The sequence below is a fragment of the Chelonia mydas genome, chromosome 22, assembly GCF_015237465.2.
Source record: "Chelonia mydas isolate rCheMyd1 chromosome 22, rCheMyd1.pri.v2, whole genome shotgun sequence".
NCBI classification, from domain to species: Eukaryota; Metazoa; Chordata; order Testudines; family Cheloniidae; genus Chelonia; species Chelonia mydas.
In genome coordinates, this window is record NC_051262.2 from 1,986,070 (window position 1) to 2,000,197 (window position 14,128).

The window sequence follows — 14,128 nt, forward strand, 5'->3', positions numbered from 1 at the left end:
GAGATTATTGAGAAGGCTAGAAGCATAACTGGATTCCAAAAGAATTAAATAAGTTCATGGAGGACAGGTCCATCAATGGCTGCTAGCCAAGACGGTCAGGAACACAATCCCATGCTCTGGTTGCTCCTAAACATCTGACTGCTGTAAACTGGGACTGGACAACAGTGGATGGATCACTCAACAAATTGCTCTGTTGTATTCATTCCCTCTGAAGCAACAGGCACTAGCAACTGTCAGAAGACAGAATATTGGGCTACATGGACCATAGGTCTGAGCCGGTATGGCCACTCTTATGTTCTTATGTAATTAATGTGAAAATTAGTGGATGTTTTTGCACAGTACGATTCTTATTTTTTTTTTTAAAAAAACACACGTATGTCTGACTTATTTTATTAGATATTCCCAGACAGAAATGTGTTAAAGATGCTGTTAAGATTGAGATTCTATACTTATTATAAGGACAGAAATTACAAGAGCATTGCAGTTATCCCAAACTGACAAATTAAAGACCTTAATTCTGAATGTCCTGGTGAAAAAATATGAGAAATTCAAAACATTTGAAAACATGGAGATGTACAGGTAAGGTCCCCTTAAACCATACTTTTGACCCTGTAGTGTCACTAGCACTAACTTCCCTTTTTTTCCCCCCCATTCACACTTAAGATCTGATCCTGCAAACTTCTACTCAAGCAGATCACAGTTTGCAGAGTCATGCTTCCACATTGAAAGATGGGGATTTTTTGATCAAGGACTTTAAGAGGTTTGTAGACATCTTAATAGGTAAAGCCATTGCACTCTTACAGTGGCCAAATCACTACCATCCTCCCCTCTCTCTTAAGTTCTTTTTCCCTGTAAGGGCTCAGAGACATGTGTGTGTAAAGCCAGTTGTAAGTGTGACACTTTAGCCACAGGAGCCCTTTCAATACAAATAGAATAATTCCATGACCTAGGCTTAAGTTTCTATACACAGATACAATGTGTTCAGCTTCACTTGTCTAATTAGTGGCACACAGAATGCTAGTGAAGAAGAGATTCTTCAGCATGCCATCTGAAGAATCAGGTTTGGGAATGCGTATTTTTGTATGTTAATGAAGGAGACTAAAGTTTGCACAACCACTGACTGACTAAGGGCAAAGCACTTGTGTGAGCACTCACCTATTACGGATGGATAAGTCTGTCTTGGAGTTTGCTTTTGCCCCCTTAGAGCATTACTATAGGAACGCAGCTTTCTGCTTTACTTTGGGTGCGAGTGATAGTTAACTCTTACATGAACTCTGAACTTGGGTCCTGCCAGAAATAATACTTTTCAGTTCATTCTTGACGCATATTTATTTGCGAAGTCAAGGCCACTTATGCATCAATTTGTCTTGTAAAACCACTGTTTAAGGATCAAAAACTGAATTTAGGGGGACTGGAGAACTCTGGTAGCTGGTAAAGGGACATAGCAAGAAAGCTGTGCAAATACTGCAAACAGCTACTTGCAAACTGTTCAATTACATGCGCATATTCTTAGCTATATTCACTACTTTTTTTTTCTTTTAGTTTAACAAACATGTGTACCAGTGAATACTTGTTTACAAGAATATTTTCAGGATGTGGAAGTCTCACAAATACTTAGGCAAATATTTGAAGCAGACAGAACTTGCTCAAACGCTCTTGCTTCAATATTTATAATCTAATCATGGATCAAAAATAAGAACATCACATGTCTAATATAACCATTCTTGGCACAAATAGTAAATACTCAAAAATGGGAGCAAACAATTTATAAGCAACCCATTGGGTGAAATGTTTGCATAAAGTATCAAATTCAAACAAGTGTTTATATAAATACAGCTGCCTGCTTGCAAACAGAAAAAAAAATTTCCAGTAATTAAATATGCTGTCACAAGTACCTGTCCCAGATTCACATGGAATATTCACCAGTAATCATGGGTTCAACTCCAGCCCAAAATGGCAGTGATAAAAGAAAATTAAACAGCTACTTGCTGTTTAGTGACTTGAGTGAATAGACACCCACATAAAAAAAAGTCACCACTACAAATGCTACTCTTTGCTATCAAGTTCAGCAGAGAGGTCAAAGTAGAAGTCTGAACTCTCATCTGGAGCCTAGAGTTCAGGTTAGGAGGTCATCTGGCAGGGCATCACCACTGCTCAGACAGTAGGTGTTCTGGAACAGCAGTCTTAAAGACCAGAAGCCTTAGAAGAGGGGTGGGCAACCTGAGCTTGAGAAGCAGCCAGAATTTACCAATGTACATTGCCAAAGAGCCACAGTAACACGTCAGCCCCCCTGCCTCCCACCTACCAGCAGCCCTGCCAATCAGTGCCTCCCCTTCCCTCCCCATCAGCTGTTTCATGGTGTGCAGGACACTTGGATGAGCTGGGGGGGTGGGGGTGGGGAAGAGAGAGTGCGAGGGCATGGCAGGCTCAGGGGAGGGCGTGGGAAGGGGTGGAGTAGGGGCAGGGCCTGTGGCAGAGCCAGGGGTTGAGCAGTGAGCTCCCCCCAGCACACTGGAAAGTTGGCGCCGGCCACTCTAGCCCTGGAGTTGGTGCCTATACAAGGAAGCACATATTAACTTCTGAAGAGCCTCCGGAGCCACAGGTTGGCCACCCCTGACTTAGAACAAGAATTAGACATGCCAGGACTGGCTGACCCAGCCTTGGTCACATCAGGTCTGGGATTTTAGATGTCTTACTTTTCCAAATTCTAGTTTGTAGTACAAGTTGTCATCACCCTGCTCGGCCTGCTTTCTGGCTGTTGCCTGGTCTTGTAGTTCAGCGGGAAGGTCATGACGTCCTGCCAGAGGAAACTCCTCACACTCTTCTCCATGCACTGGAGTTGGCCTGCGAGACACTGGTTTCTGGGGAAACAAATGTGAGATTTAAACTTAACTGCATTATTTCAATGCACGAGCAGCTCATGAATATAAGACCCCTGTAAGCTTTGGGTGTAAGAGCAACCTGAGGAAACTTGTTCTCTGGGTCAGCGGAGGCTAGGCAGGTTGTAAAGGGGACATGCTCGAACTTCAGTAGAGGGGAATGAGCAAGGAATACTGCCACTGTAGATTCTAACTGGTGGACAATTTTGTCAACAGTGCAAAAGTGACTAGCTGGTGGGAATAAAGGAAATGGTCTTCTGTGCATGTCATTTTGCAGTTGCAAGAGATGCAAACATTAAAAAAAAAAAGACAGCACTTGCTAATTGTTGCTACAGATTCTCTCAATACTTAGAACAGGAGCCATCTGCAACATCCATATTTGTGGTACAAACAGGAACTACCTGTGGCATTTGCAAAGTAAGTGTTGGCAAATACAGGGTGCTGTATGTGCAGGTTTTCTGGAGTCACATCAAGGTGTGCAGAATCTTGGGACCTCTCAGAAGATATTTACCCTGCAATAACTATAAATATTTGAGATGTTGTAGTCAGTGTGGCTCCCACTGTAAGTGTACCTGAGATCAAAGTTTTATGAATAACAGTGTCTGTCAGGGTGGTGTGCATACACACTTTCTCCTGATGCTCCCATCTGAGGGCATAAAAGTCGGATAGCCACAAACCTCCCTTGGGTCCTTGCAATTCAAAGTCCATGGCTGTGAAGGATTCTGAAAAGCAGGGATGGGGAGCAGATCCACACAGATTACATCTCAACCAGCCAGTTACTGTAGGGTAAGTAACGGATCTCTCTTCAAGAATGAGAGTGTGGACCTCACAGCAGGTGTCTGGCAAGCAGTTTCCTCATTAGATGGTGGGAATGAGGAGTTTCAAATAAAAATTGAAGCATTGCTCTCCAAAACTTGGTACCTGATCTAGCCTCGAGGTCAAGGACAGAATATCTGACAAAGGTCAGTGACCTGCTCTACAGTGTTGCCATGCAGATCTCAGATACTGGCATATTCCTGTGCCCTGACAGAGTGAGCCTTGAGAGTTGAAAGGAGAGGTTTGCCAGCTATCTTGTTACAAGTGGAAATACATTGTGTGATCCACTTAGAAAGAGAGTCTTTGCAATGAGATGGCCTGACTTTTTGAAGGGCTAGATGTGGCCTCAAACAGGTGAGGAGACACGCTAAAAGGCATGGTCCTGTTGATACAATGGAGCAAAATTCTGTCCATCAGGAATTAGCCCAGATGGGCTGAGTTCATTTGTTTTAGTTTCCATCAACAAGTAAAGAGAATATCAAATTTAGCTGAAGTTAAAGGACACAGAGTTGGACCCTCACTGAGTTCTATTTAGCTGTCTCTAGCGGTAAGAGGGAAACTGGAGGGTCGCACTGATACCCTAATACCAGGGCCCAAGGAGAAAGAGGGCCCAAGCAAAGCCCTGACAGATATGGCTATCCAAAAGACAAATCTCACATGAATGAGGAGCATGGACACTTACAAACGGATCCATAGTAACATACTCCAAGAACAACAGATTCTAGTTTAAGCTGAAGAAAACCTAGAACAAGAATTTGTGGATAATTCTTTAATTGAACACACACATGGAAGTGTTCAATACATTTAATCAGGCCATGGAAGATAGAGGGGCGGTATTCACAGAGAAGCAGGCCGGCTATTGCTTCAGACCCTGGATATCTGAAGATGCGGTAGATCTTAAAGGGCATCTCTGAAAACGAAGGAAGATAAAACGCAGACCCAGGGTATCATGGACTCAGGATTTGTTCTACTTTGCTGTTTCTATGGCTTGACAAAAAAAAAAAAAAAAAAAAAAAAAAAAAAAAAAAAAAAAAAAAAAAAATCTTGAAACCTTGCAATAGGCCAGACCAATAAAGAACGCACAATGGCAAGAGATGAGACAAAGGGTTTTGTTGGCCTAAGTAATGACTGCGTTACTTATGAGCATTGAGGCCACTAGCATCCCAAAAAAGTGCCAATAAAACACATTTGTACCCTTCACCCTGTCATGCACCATGGCTTTCAGAGAAACACGTTCCTAAGCAAGATAAGGCAGTAGTTAAGCTATTTTTGTAGCTCTTCCACCATAAAGCCAAACTCCTTGAGCACCACAAGCCCAGCAGCGCACATGTCAAGAGAACTCCCTCAATGACCCAGAAGCATTTCTCAGCGGTTCTCAAACTGTGGGTCGGGACACCAAAGTGGGTCGTGAGCACATTTTAATGGGGTCACCAGGATTGGCTTAGACTTGCTGGGACCCGAGGCCAAAGCCCTACTGCCCAAGGCCCAAGCCAAAAGGTGGTGGGGGATAAAGTAACAGGCCCCCTGCCTGGGGACAGTAGGGCTCAGGCAGGCTCTGTCCCCTCTCCTGGGGTTGTGTAGTAATTTTTGTTGTCAGAAGGGGGCCGTGGTGCAATGAAGTTTGAGAACCCCTGCTCTACATGAAAGTGTTCATTTTAGAAGCCTTCTAAAACAAGTTGGGTCCTTTTGGGAAGCTAGGAACTGACAACCCCCCTTGCAATTTTCTAATGGTATAAAGCACTGGGTTTGGGAGGTTCGGGAGAAGGAGGGGGGGGTCTTGCTAGGTCACATAACATCACATGGGAAGAATCCCATGCACCGCTACAGACTAGGGACCGAATGGCTAGGCAGCACTTCTGCAGAAAAGGACCTAGGGGTGACAGTGGACGAGAAGCTGGATATGAGTCAACAGTGTGCACTTGTTGCCAAGAAGGCCAATGGCATTTTGGGATGTATAAGTAGGGGCATTGCCAGCAGATCGAGAGACGTGATCGTTCCCCTCTATTCGACACTGGTGAGGCCTCATCTGGAGTACTGTATCTAGTTTTGGGCCCCACGCTACAAGAAGGACGTGGAAAAATTGGAAAGAGTCCAGCGGAGGGCAACAGAAATGATTAGGGGACTGGAACATATGACTTATGAGGAGAGGCTGAGGGAACTGGGATTGTTTAGTCTGCGGAAGAGAAGAATGAGGGGGGATTTGATAGCTGCTTTCAACTACCTGAGAGGTGGTTCCAAAGAGGATGGATCTAGACTGTTCTCAGTGGTAGCAGATGACAGAATGAGGAGTAATGGTCTCAAGTTGCAGTGGGGGAGGTTTAGGTTGGATATTAGGAAAAACTTTTTCACTAGGAGGGTGGTGAAACACTGGAATGCGTTACCTAGGGAGGTGGTGGAATCTCCTTCCTTTGAGGTTTTTACGGTCAGGCTTGACAAAGCCCTGGCTGGGATGATTTAGTTGGGGATTGGTCCTGCTTTGAGCAGGGGGTTGGACTAGATGACCTCCTGAGGTCCCTTCCAACCCTGATATTCTATGATAACATCAGGCCTTTTACTCATCATTTGGGCAGGATTGAATGTGGCCAGCCCTGAGCCTTGGGCTAGTGCCATTTTGGGAAGCAAACTCCACATTTTAAAAAGGAGGGGTATAGAAGGAAATGTTGGTCTGGAAGGCTGATTTAAAAACAAAACACACCTCTCTCTCACGACAGCTATGTGATGCTGTTTGAAACGCTAGCCCTGGAAGTGGATAAAGAAGAAAGTGACCTGAAGTCTCTCTCAACTGTTGGCTCTGCACGGCAAAAGGAGGTTGCTCATACAGAAGTGAAAAGCATTGAAATATCTGTTCTCTGTGTATTCAGGGCTGATGGGCAAGAAGGAGACATCTTTACTGTCACTATTCAGAGCAGGACTGTACTTTAATGGTGGTTTCAGTAAGTTTCTTTACATGTGGTTTTCAGTGGAGCTTGCTTTACCTGAATAAATAGTAAAAGGAGGGGAAAGAAAAAGTAACAGGACAGTCAAGGCACACTACTCTGTACAGTAAAGGTATGTCCTTGGATCTCTCATCCCCAGTTAATTTACACATATGGGAAAATAGTTAAGTGACAACAAGAACCCATTTTATTTTACTCTTTATTGAAAAGATCCACTGCACTGTGTGGTTGGCTGATTGGACAGGGCTCAGGATCTTCACACAATGCAGCAAATAATTTATGATCACAACTAGTGGCTGAGCTGAGTCAGCCCCTCACTTACGTTTCTGGTTGGGCTGACACCCCAGACGCCTCCTGGAAGTTCGGGCAGGCCCGCTCCTTTGGGCACTGTTTTGCAGGATGCTAGCCGGCGACGGACCTGTTTCATGGTTTTACTAAGCTGCCAGTAAGAAAGACACATCAACAAAGTGCTAACAGGTTCACAGTTTAGCGATAGCTTGCTGCTACAAACGAGAAAGCCAAAAGGTTCATTACAAGGTAGAAGACACCACATCTGAAAGTAGTCGTCACTCAAAGTGGCCAACATCATCTTGGCACTTTGCCTGAGGGTATAATCCAGCATCAGTTGCTTGACTGTTGGGAGTAATCCACTGACAGGTACGTGACAGGCAGCTGCAGTGCCTTGAAGGCATACCTCAACTCTAATCCATGGGACAGCTCTTGGAAAGAGAAAGGATTTCGTTTATGGCCAATTCACTCCTTGACCAGTCTGTTATGATGGCCAGGGATGTGCACCATTAATATATGATCACCAACAGTTTGTTTCATGTGCCTCAAAGCTGTCACAGCCTGACTTTGGTTCCTTCTGACTGTTTTAGATTTGGGCTTTGGGCCTAGACATGAGAAGTTCTAGATCTCATTCCTGCTACCCAATTACAGGTGCTGTGTGACTAGATCAGAGAAAAACCTGTGCTTTACTCCATTTAGCCCCAATTCTCTTACCACCAGTAACCTGTGCACGAGAGGGAGGAGGGATCTACCGCCCCGCTCCAAAATATCTGTTAGAAGCCAGTACCAGAAGCTGGATGTCCACCTTGATCCAGCTCTGAATATCCTATGTGCTCATGTATATACTGACAGACAGACACAGACACTCAGTAACCTTAACCCAGGGTGGTGGTTGTTTCTTTTTTATTCTTGTTGTTTTAATATAAGCAGGTCTAAAGGCTTATGATACAGAAAGATACCATCATTATTAGAGAGGGTAGTGAGCCAAAGCGCCAGATACCTCTAAACTTCACTGAATTTGCATTGGGAACTGAACTGTTAAGCTCAAGCACAGCCACGTGGGATGATAGTGAGCAATTTTTTAAACTGCAAAAATAAATCATAAGCACGGTTATGAACTTTGAAAAGGCAGCTAGCCCCCCTCCTCACACATTCTACAAGGCTGTAGTTATCTCACACCTTTGTTACTCGATATGCAGAATGTCAGTGGGGAGATGACTCCACCTAGTGCCTTCTACCCAGTGACACACACCAATAGGGAAGAAGCTTTATTTTATGGAGGTTTTACTTCACTTCTTTGAAGATTTTTCACTAGCGGAAATGCAAGCATTCCCTTTAACTGATGATGACCAAATTTAAGTACAGCATTCTCAATAGGGATACTTGTTGTTAGTTTTAATACTGAGATTATGGCTAAATGGAACTTCAGCAGAATCAATAATCCAAAAAAAGTCCCCTATATAATAGCTCTGTACTTTGCCACCACAAAGCACTGAATGTAAACACACAATGACATCCAGTGGATAAAAGAAGAGACTGGAGTAAAAACACAAAACATACCATCATCTTCCACCTTAGGAAGAGGTAAGTGTCATGAATGAGATGTACAAAAAGGTAAAAGTAGGGAAAGAGAAGTAAAGCATTGTAATGTTATATTGTAATAACCCAGTTATTCTAAGTGTCAGAGTACTCTACAAAGACTTTACATTCACAATATGTAGATGTTCTAGCTCATTTCTAAAACAGAGTGATTCTGTATCGCAGTTGGGGAAATTTTAATGCTATGTGTTACTGAAAATATGTTTTCATTCTGGGCACACAACAAATGGAGGTTGTGACGTTGTTGGCGGTCAGTAAACACTCACTGTGTTGGCTTGTTGATGGAATAACTGGCTTTGCTTCTCTCTTCCCTCTTCCTCCCAGCTCACACAAAGCTGCTGCACAGGGATCAAGTTGGTACCAGAACTGCAAATGGCAGATGCCGCATTACTTCGATACACACATGTATTCCTCTTGGGGGTCAAGTGAAGCGCAGAATCCGAACACTGCATCACAACAGAGCTTTCTTTTTCTGCCTGCAGTGATTGGGGGGGGAGGGGGAGGGGGAGGGAGGAGAAAAAACCACACAAGTCCTGAACAACCATCTTACTGAAGTCACTCATTGAGTAAATCCACACGTGTTCATCGTTTGCTGCACCAGGTGCTACCTGTGAAATTTTCATTCATGTGATGACAGAAAGGTAGCAGTAGCCGATGGATTTTTGAGGTTGCTGCTCCGCACTCAAGAGTTGCGTGCACCTGAAGGTTAGTGCCCCCTCAGATCACAAAGGTGACCCCTCATAGAACTGAACATGTGGATCAAGTTTAATAAAGGGAATTTCTGTGCTAACCTCCCTTCCTTGTTCATCCTCTCCTGCCAGAGTTCAAAGATACAAGCAGGGCAGAAAGTATGGATCTTCAGAGGCAATACCTCTTTCTTCTTCTTCCCCTCCTCCTCTCCTGACAAGGCAGGGGAATGGGGAAGAGAGCAAGGAGCTAGCCCAGTCCAGCGACATGTAGCTCAAGCAGATTGCAGTCTGCAGTGGAGCAGTCAGAAGGCACTAGCTAGTAAGGTTCTAGAGATACTGCAGGTTGGAACATGCACTTGTGGAGGCTCATGCTCAACTACCAGTACCTAAAAGATCCAAAATACGGAACTAGGGAAGCTCCCAGCTAGTCACACACTAGTGTACAAGACTTAACAGTAGGAATCCTGCAAGGGTCGTATCTGTAATAGACACCTCAGCAATGGTTTTCAGTTGTGAGTGGGTGCGGGAAGAGGCCAGGGGGAAGGAGAGGAAGAGGAGGAGAGAATTCCCTGCTGGTCTTCCCTAGGACATAGATCTCTGGACATTAAGTCTATGCAGGATGCCTAGAGTCAAAGCAGCTGTGGAAATAATTGCAAGTTTCCTGACTTTTCTCCAATTAAGAGTCAAGCCTTAAGATTGTATGAATAGTGGTTGTATTTACACAGGAATGCTTGCTTTTGAAGCAGTGTCACCATCTAAGCAAGGCTCCTGGTGTGAATCAGAGCAGATAGAGGCTGGTGATGATACAGGTTTTCCCTACCGCTTCACAGGATTTCTGGAGCTGCTGCTTTCTCCTCATCTTGATTTGCTGATTCACCCTCTGCTTTACTTCCCCCTGGAAGCGTTTCAGATTTTCCTCTTTTTCCTTTTGCTGCTCCTTTAGGTCCTCTTCAACCTGAAACGCTGAAGCCTGTAACAGGTTAAAGCAGATGTTCAAGTTAGCTTTTTCGCCATGCAGCTTCACTACAGCCTGGATTTCAGCTTCTCTCACTCTCTGGGACCTGTATATAAACCTACAGGCAAGCAGTATCTCTAGGGAAAGGGATGTGTGTAAATGTTCTGGTTTAAAGAGAAACACAATTAGTTAACAATCTGTGTTACACGGTCACAATTTTCTGTGAATCTAGTAACAGCTGCACAGATGGGTTGGGAAGATCATGTTACAAAGTGGAAATCTTTACTTTCCCCCTTTAAAATGCATAATATAAAAAAGGAAAGAAAAGGGGCATATTTAATAAAGCCACTCGTGGGACAATCAGACATGAAGCTGCTTTCAGAAAGCCTGACAAAACCACAAAACCTGAATCAGAAAACTGAGTGTTGACATCCCTTGTGGTCTCCATTAAGCCCCAGTGCAAGTCCCACATCTGTCTTTCAACAACCTTTTCATGTACCCATCCCAGATCTGTTATAACATGTCAGGGAACTAACTTACGGGGCCAAAATAAAGCAAGACCTGCTCTTCTCAGTACTTGCACCATCGGATACAAAACACTCACATAAATCAGCAATTTCAAGTCTCACTTGCACACGAGGGCCATTCGTCAAACAACATTAGCTTCAAATATGACTTAATAAATACCCTAAATTCAACATTAGCACCACACCAAGAGCAGGCATTCAACACCACAAACCCAAATTAGATAAATTGCAAGAAAACTCAGGAAAAAAACCTGGCATTTTCTTTTAGATTTACCTTTCTCCATGAAGCTCCATATATATATAGTACGAAAATACATAAGTCACAGCACATAAAACCACAACAGCAGAACTAAGACTGCCACTGTGGGATTTATTTTGTGGTTAGTTACAAAAAAAATGAACTTGTCTGCACATTTTCCAGAGTACTATAGATTGTCATCTTAAGGGTTTCTGCATTAACAACCCCTTAAGATGAAGGGAGCAGTTCAGGTCTCTCACAGGTATCATTTCATACTATCTGCAAACTCAGGAAAACAACGCTGCATTGGTTTACATTCAGGTCACCTTTTCTATCTTCACAACTATGAGTACCAGAAACAAAATTCAATAAAATAGATTCTGCAGCAAGGGAGGACTTGCTGTGGAATCGCAGAATACAAAGGGCCCAGCCCATGACTATCAGACTTCTAGGGAAGAGTAGAGAAATAAGGAGCACAAAATCAAGGAAGAACATTTAGAAGCTACAGTCTGAACCCCAGCTGAGATTCCCACTCAGGGAGGATCTACTCCTGGCCTATCAGAGCTGACAAGGGAACAACCTGCAGAAAGCAAACAGCATAACAAGAAAGCATTCAGACATGGCACTCACGAAAGCAATGCTCTCCTCCCATTTGCCACCAGTTTGGGCGCTCTCCACCCAAACCCCCACAGGGGCCACACTCTGGTTCCTCTCAGCCAGTACCGCCTGGTTCACTGCCACCCACAGACACCTCGCTTTGTCCCCTACAGGCTGTCCCACTGCCATGCTCCGGGCACAGGGCTGCTGCTTCGCAGGTGACAGCATCCCAGTCACAGGGGAAGCCAGCCCCTCATCCACAGCCCTGTTCAAAGACAATGAAAACAGCAGCTCAAGAGAGAGATCTACGCAAAAGCAGCCCAGTGTCCCCAACCCCATCCCACGCCCACAAAAGTGGGCCTGCTGCCCTGCCACAGACATCCCTACGCAAGCCCCAAACTAGCCCATTGCCCCCACTCCCACCCTACCCCAGACACTCCCATCCCACGGCAACATAACCAATGCAGCACAAACCTGTCCCCACCAATCACCCTACCCCATTGCCCTAAACCAGCCCTACCCAGCGCCCCCTGCCACACACCCCCATTCCCCCCCCACAAAACAAACCCAGCACTGCCCGCCCCCACCCGTCACCCTACCCCACCCCCCTAAACCAACCCAGCGCCCCCCACCAGACACCCCCATTCCCCCCACAAAACAAACCCAGCACTGCCCGCCCCCACCCGTCACCCTACCCCAGCCCCCTAAACCAACCCGACCCAGCGCCCCCTGCCACACACCCCCATCCCCCACAACAAAACAAACCCAGCACTGCCCGCCCCCACCCGTCACCCTACCCCACCCCCCTAAACCAACCCGACCCAGCGCCCCCTGCCACACACCCCCATTCCCCCCCCACAAAACAAACCCAGCACTGCCCGCCCCCACCCGTCACCCTACCCCAGCCCCCTAAACCAACCCGACCCAGCGCCCCCTGCCACACACCCCCATTCCCCCCCCACAAAACAAACCCAGCACTGCCCGCCCCCACCCGTCACCCTACCCCAGCCCCCTAAACCAACCCGACCCAGCGCCCCCCTGCCACACGCCCCCATCCCCCCCCACAAAACAAACCCAGCACTGCCCGCCCCCACCCGTCACCCTACCCAGCCCCCTAAACCAACCCGACCCAGCGCCCCCTGCCACACACCCCCATTCCCCCCCACAAAACAAACCCAGCACTGCCCGCCCCCACCCGTCACCCTACCCCACCCCCCTAAACCAACCCGACCCAGCGCCCCCTGCCACACACCCCCATTCCCCCCCCACAAAACAAATCCAGCACTGCCCGCCCCCACCCGTCACCCTACCCCAGCCCCCTAAACCAACCCGACCCAGCGCCCCCTGCCACACACCCCCATTCCCCCCCCACAAAACAAACCCAGCACTGCCCGCCCCCACCCGTCACCCTACCCCACCCCCCTAAACCAACCCTACCCAGCGCCCCCTGCCACACACCCCTTCACCCCCACAACAAAACAAACCCAGCACTGCCCGCCCCCACCCGTCACCCTACCCCACCCCCCTAAACCAACCCGACCCAGCGCCCCCTGCCACACACCCCCATTCCCCCCCCACAAAACAAATCCAGCACTGCCCGCCCCCACCCGTCACCCTACCCCAGCCCCCTAAACCAACCCGACCCAGCGCCCCCTGCCACACACCCCCATTCCCCCCCCACAAAACAAACCCAGCACTGCCCGCCCCCACCCGTCACCCTACCCCAGCCCCCTAAACCAACCCGACCCAGCGCCCCCTGCCAGACACCCCCAACACAAACCCAGCCCCGGCCCCCCGCGCTGCCCCGCAGCCAGGCGCACCCGTCACCATGGCAACTCAGAGACACCCCCTCCCCCCGCACGCCAAGGCTCCGCGCGCCCGGAAGCAGCTTCCGCCAACCGCCACTTTGAATCCAGGCGCCGCTTCCGCCCAGCGCGCTCGCCCCGCCCCAGGACACGCCCCTCCCGCCACGACACGCCCCCAGGGGGTTTCCGCCACGCGCGGCCGGGCTGGGCGGGGCCGTTGGCGGCTGCTGCGCAGGCGCCGTGTGAGCCGCAGGGCAGCCCCGGCCGCGGTCCCCAGGGGGCGCGGTGGCTGCGGGGCGAGCAGGGCGGGGCAGGGCCTGCGGGAGCGCGCCCGAGGTGTGCGCGTGGCCGGGGACAGGCGCTGCCCCGCTGTGCAGGGCGCGGGGTGCCGGGAGCCAGGGATCCAGACGGGGAAGCGCGTCCCGGCAGAGGGCGCTGCAGCACCGCTCGTCCCAGCGCCTGGCAGCGCAGCCTCCGGGCTGCCCGCTGGGTCATCCGACCAACCAAAGACCTTCGCCCTGCCCGACCCCGCCCCTTTCCCCATGCCACGCCCCTTTCTCCGAGCCGCGCCCCTTCCCCAACGCCACGCCCCTTTCCCCATGCCACGCCCCTTTCTCCGAGCCGCGCCCCTTTCTCCGAGCCACGCCCCTTCCCCGGGCCCAGGGGTCCCCGACCCTTCCCTGGGCATAGCAGGTTCCTACTCCCAGACGACTGGCGGGCGCCAGACGCCCCGCCGCCCACAAGCAGCCGCAGACAGGAGCGTCGCCGCCGCAATGCCGCCCGCGGGCACCGCGTTGGG

At 48.4% G+C, this 14,128-nt stretch overlaps 1 protein-coding gene across 7 annotated transcripts in view; it reads right to left on the minus strand.

The window, feature by feature from the left end:
• CCDC15 (coiled-coil domain containing 15) overlaps nt 1-13,820 on the minus strand; it is a 36,559-nt gene extending 22,739 nt beyond the window's left edge. For 5 of the 7 annotated variants that reach the window (XR_006287020.1, XR_006287019.1, XM_043534052.1 and 2 more), the window contains exons 1-6: nt 13,345-13,508; nt 11,558-11,789; nt 10,028-10,177; nt 8,785-8,994; nt 6,954-7,070; nt 2,697-2,861 (exon numbers count right to left, since the gene is read on the minus strand). Coding sequence is in view for 5 of the 7 variants with exons in the window: in XM_043534052.1 (XP_043389987.1) it covers nt 2,697-2,861; nt 6,954-7,070; nt 8,785-8,994; nt 10,028-10,177; nt 11,558-11,752 (837 nt within the window). In the remaining 2 variants the exon portion in view is untranslated. Of the gene's footprint in view, nt 1-2,696; nt 2,862-6,953; nt 7,071-8,784; nt 8,995-10,027; nt 10,178-11,557; nt 11,790-13,344 lie in introns of all 7 variants that reach the window. The other 2 variants (XM_037882419.2, XM_043534053.1) reach the window with 2 other exon arrangements.
• Nucleotides 13,821-14,128: the final 308 nt, after the last annotated feature.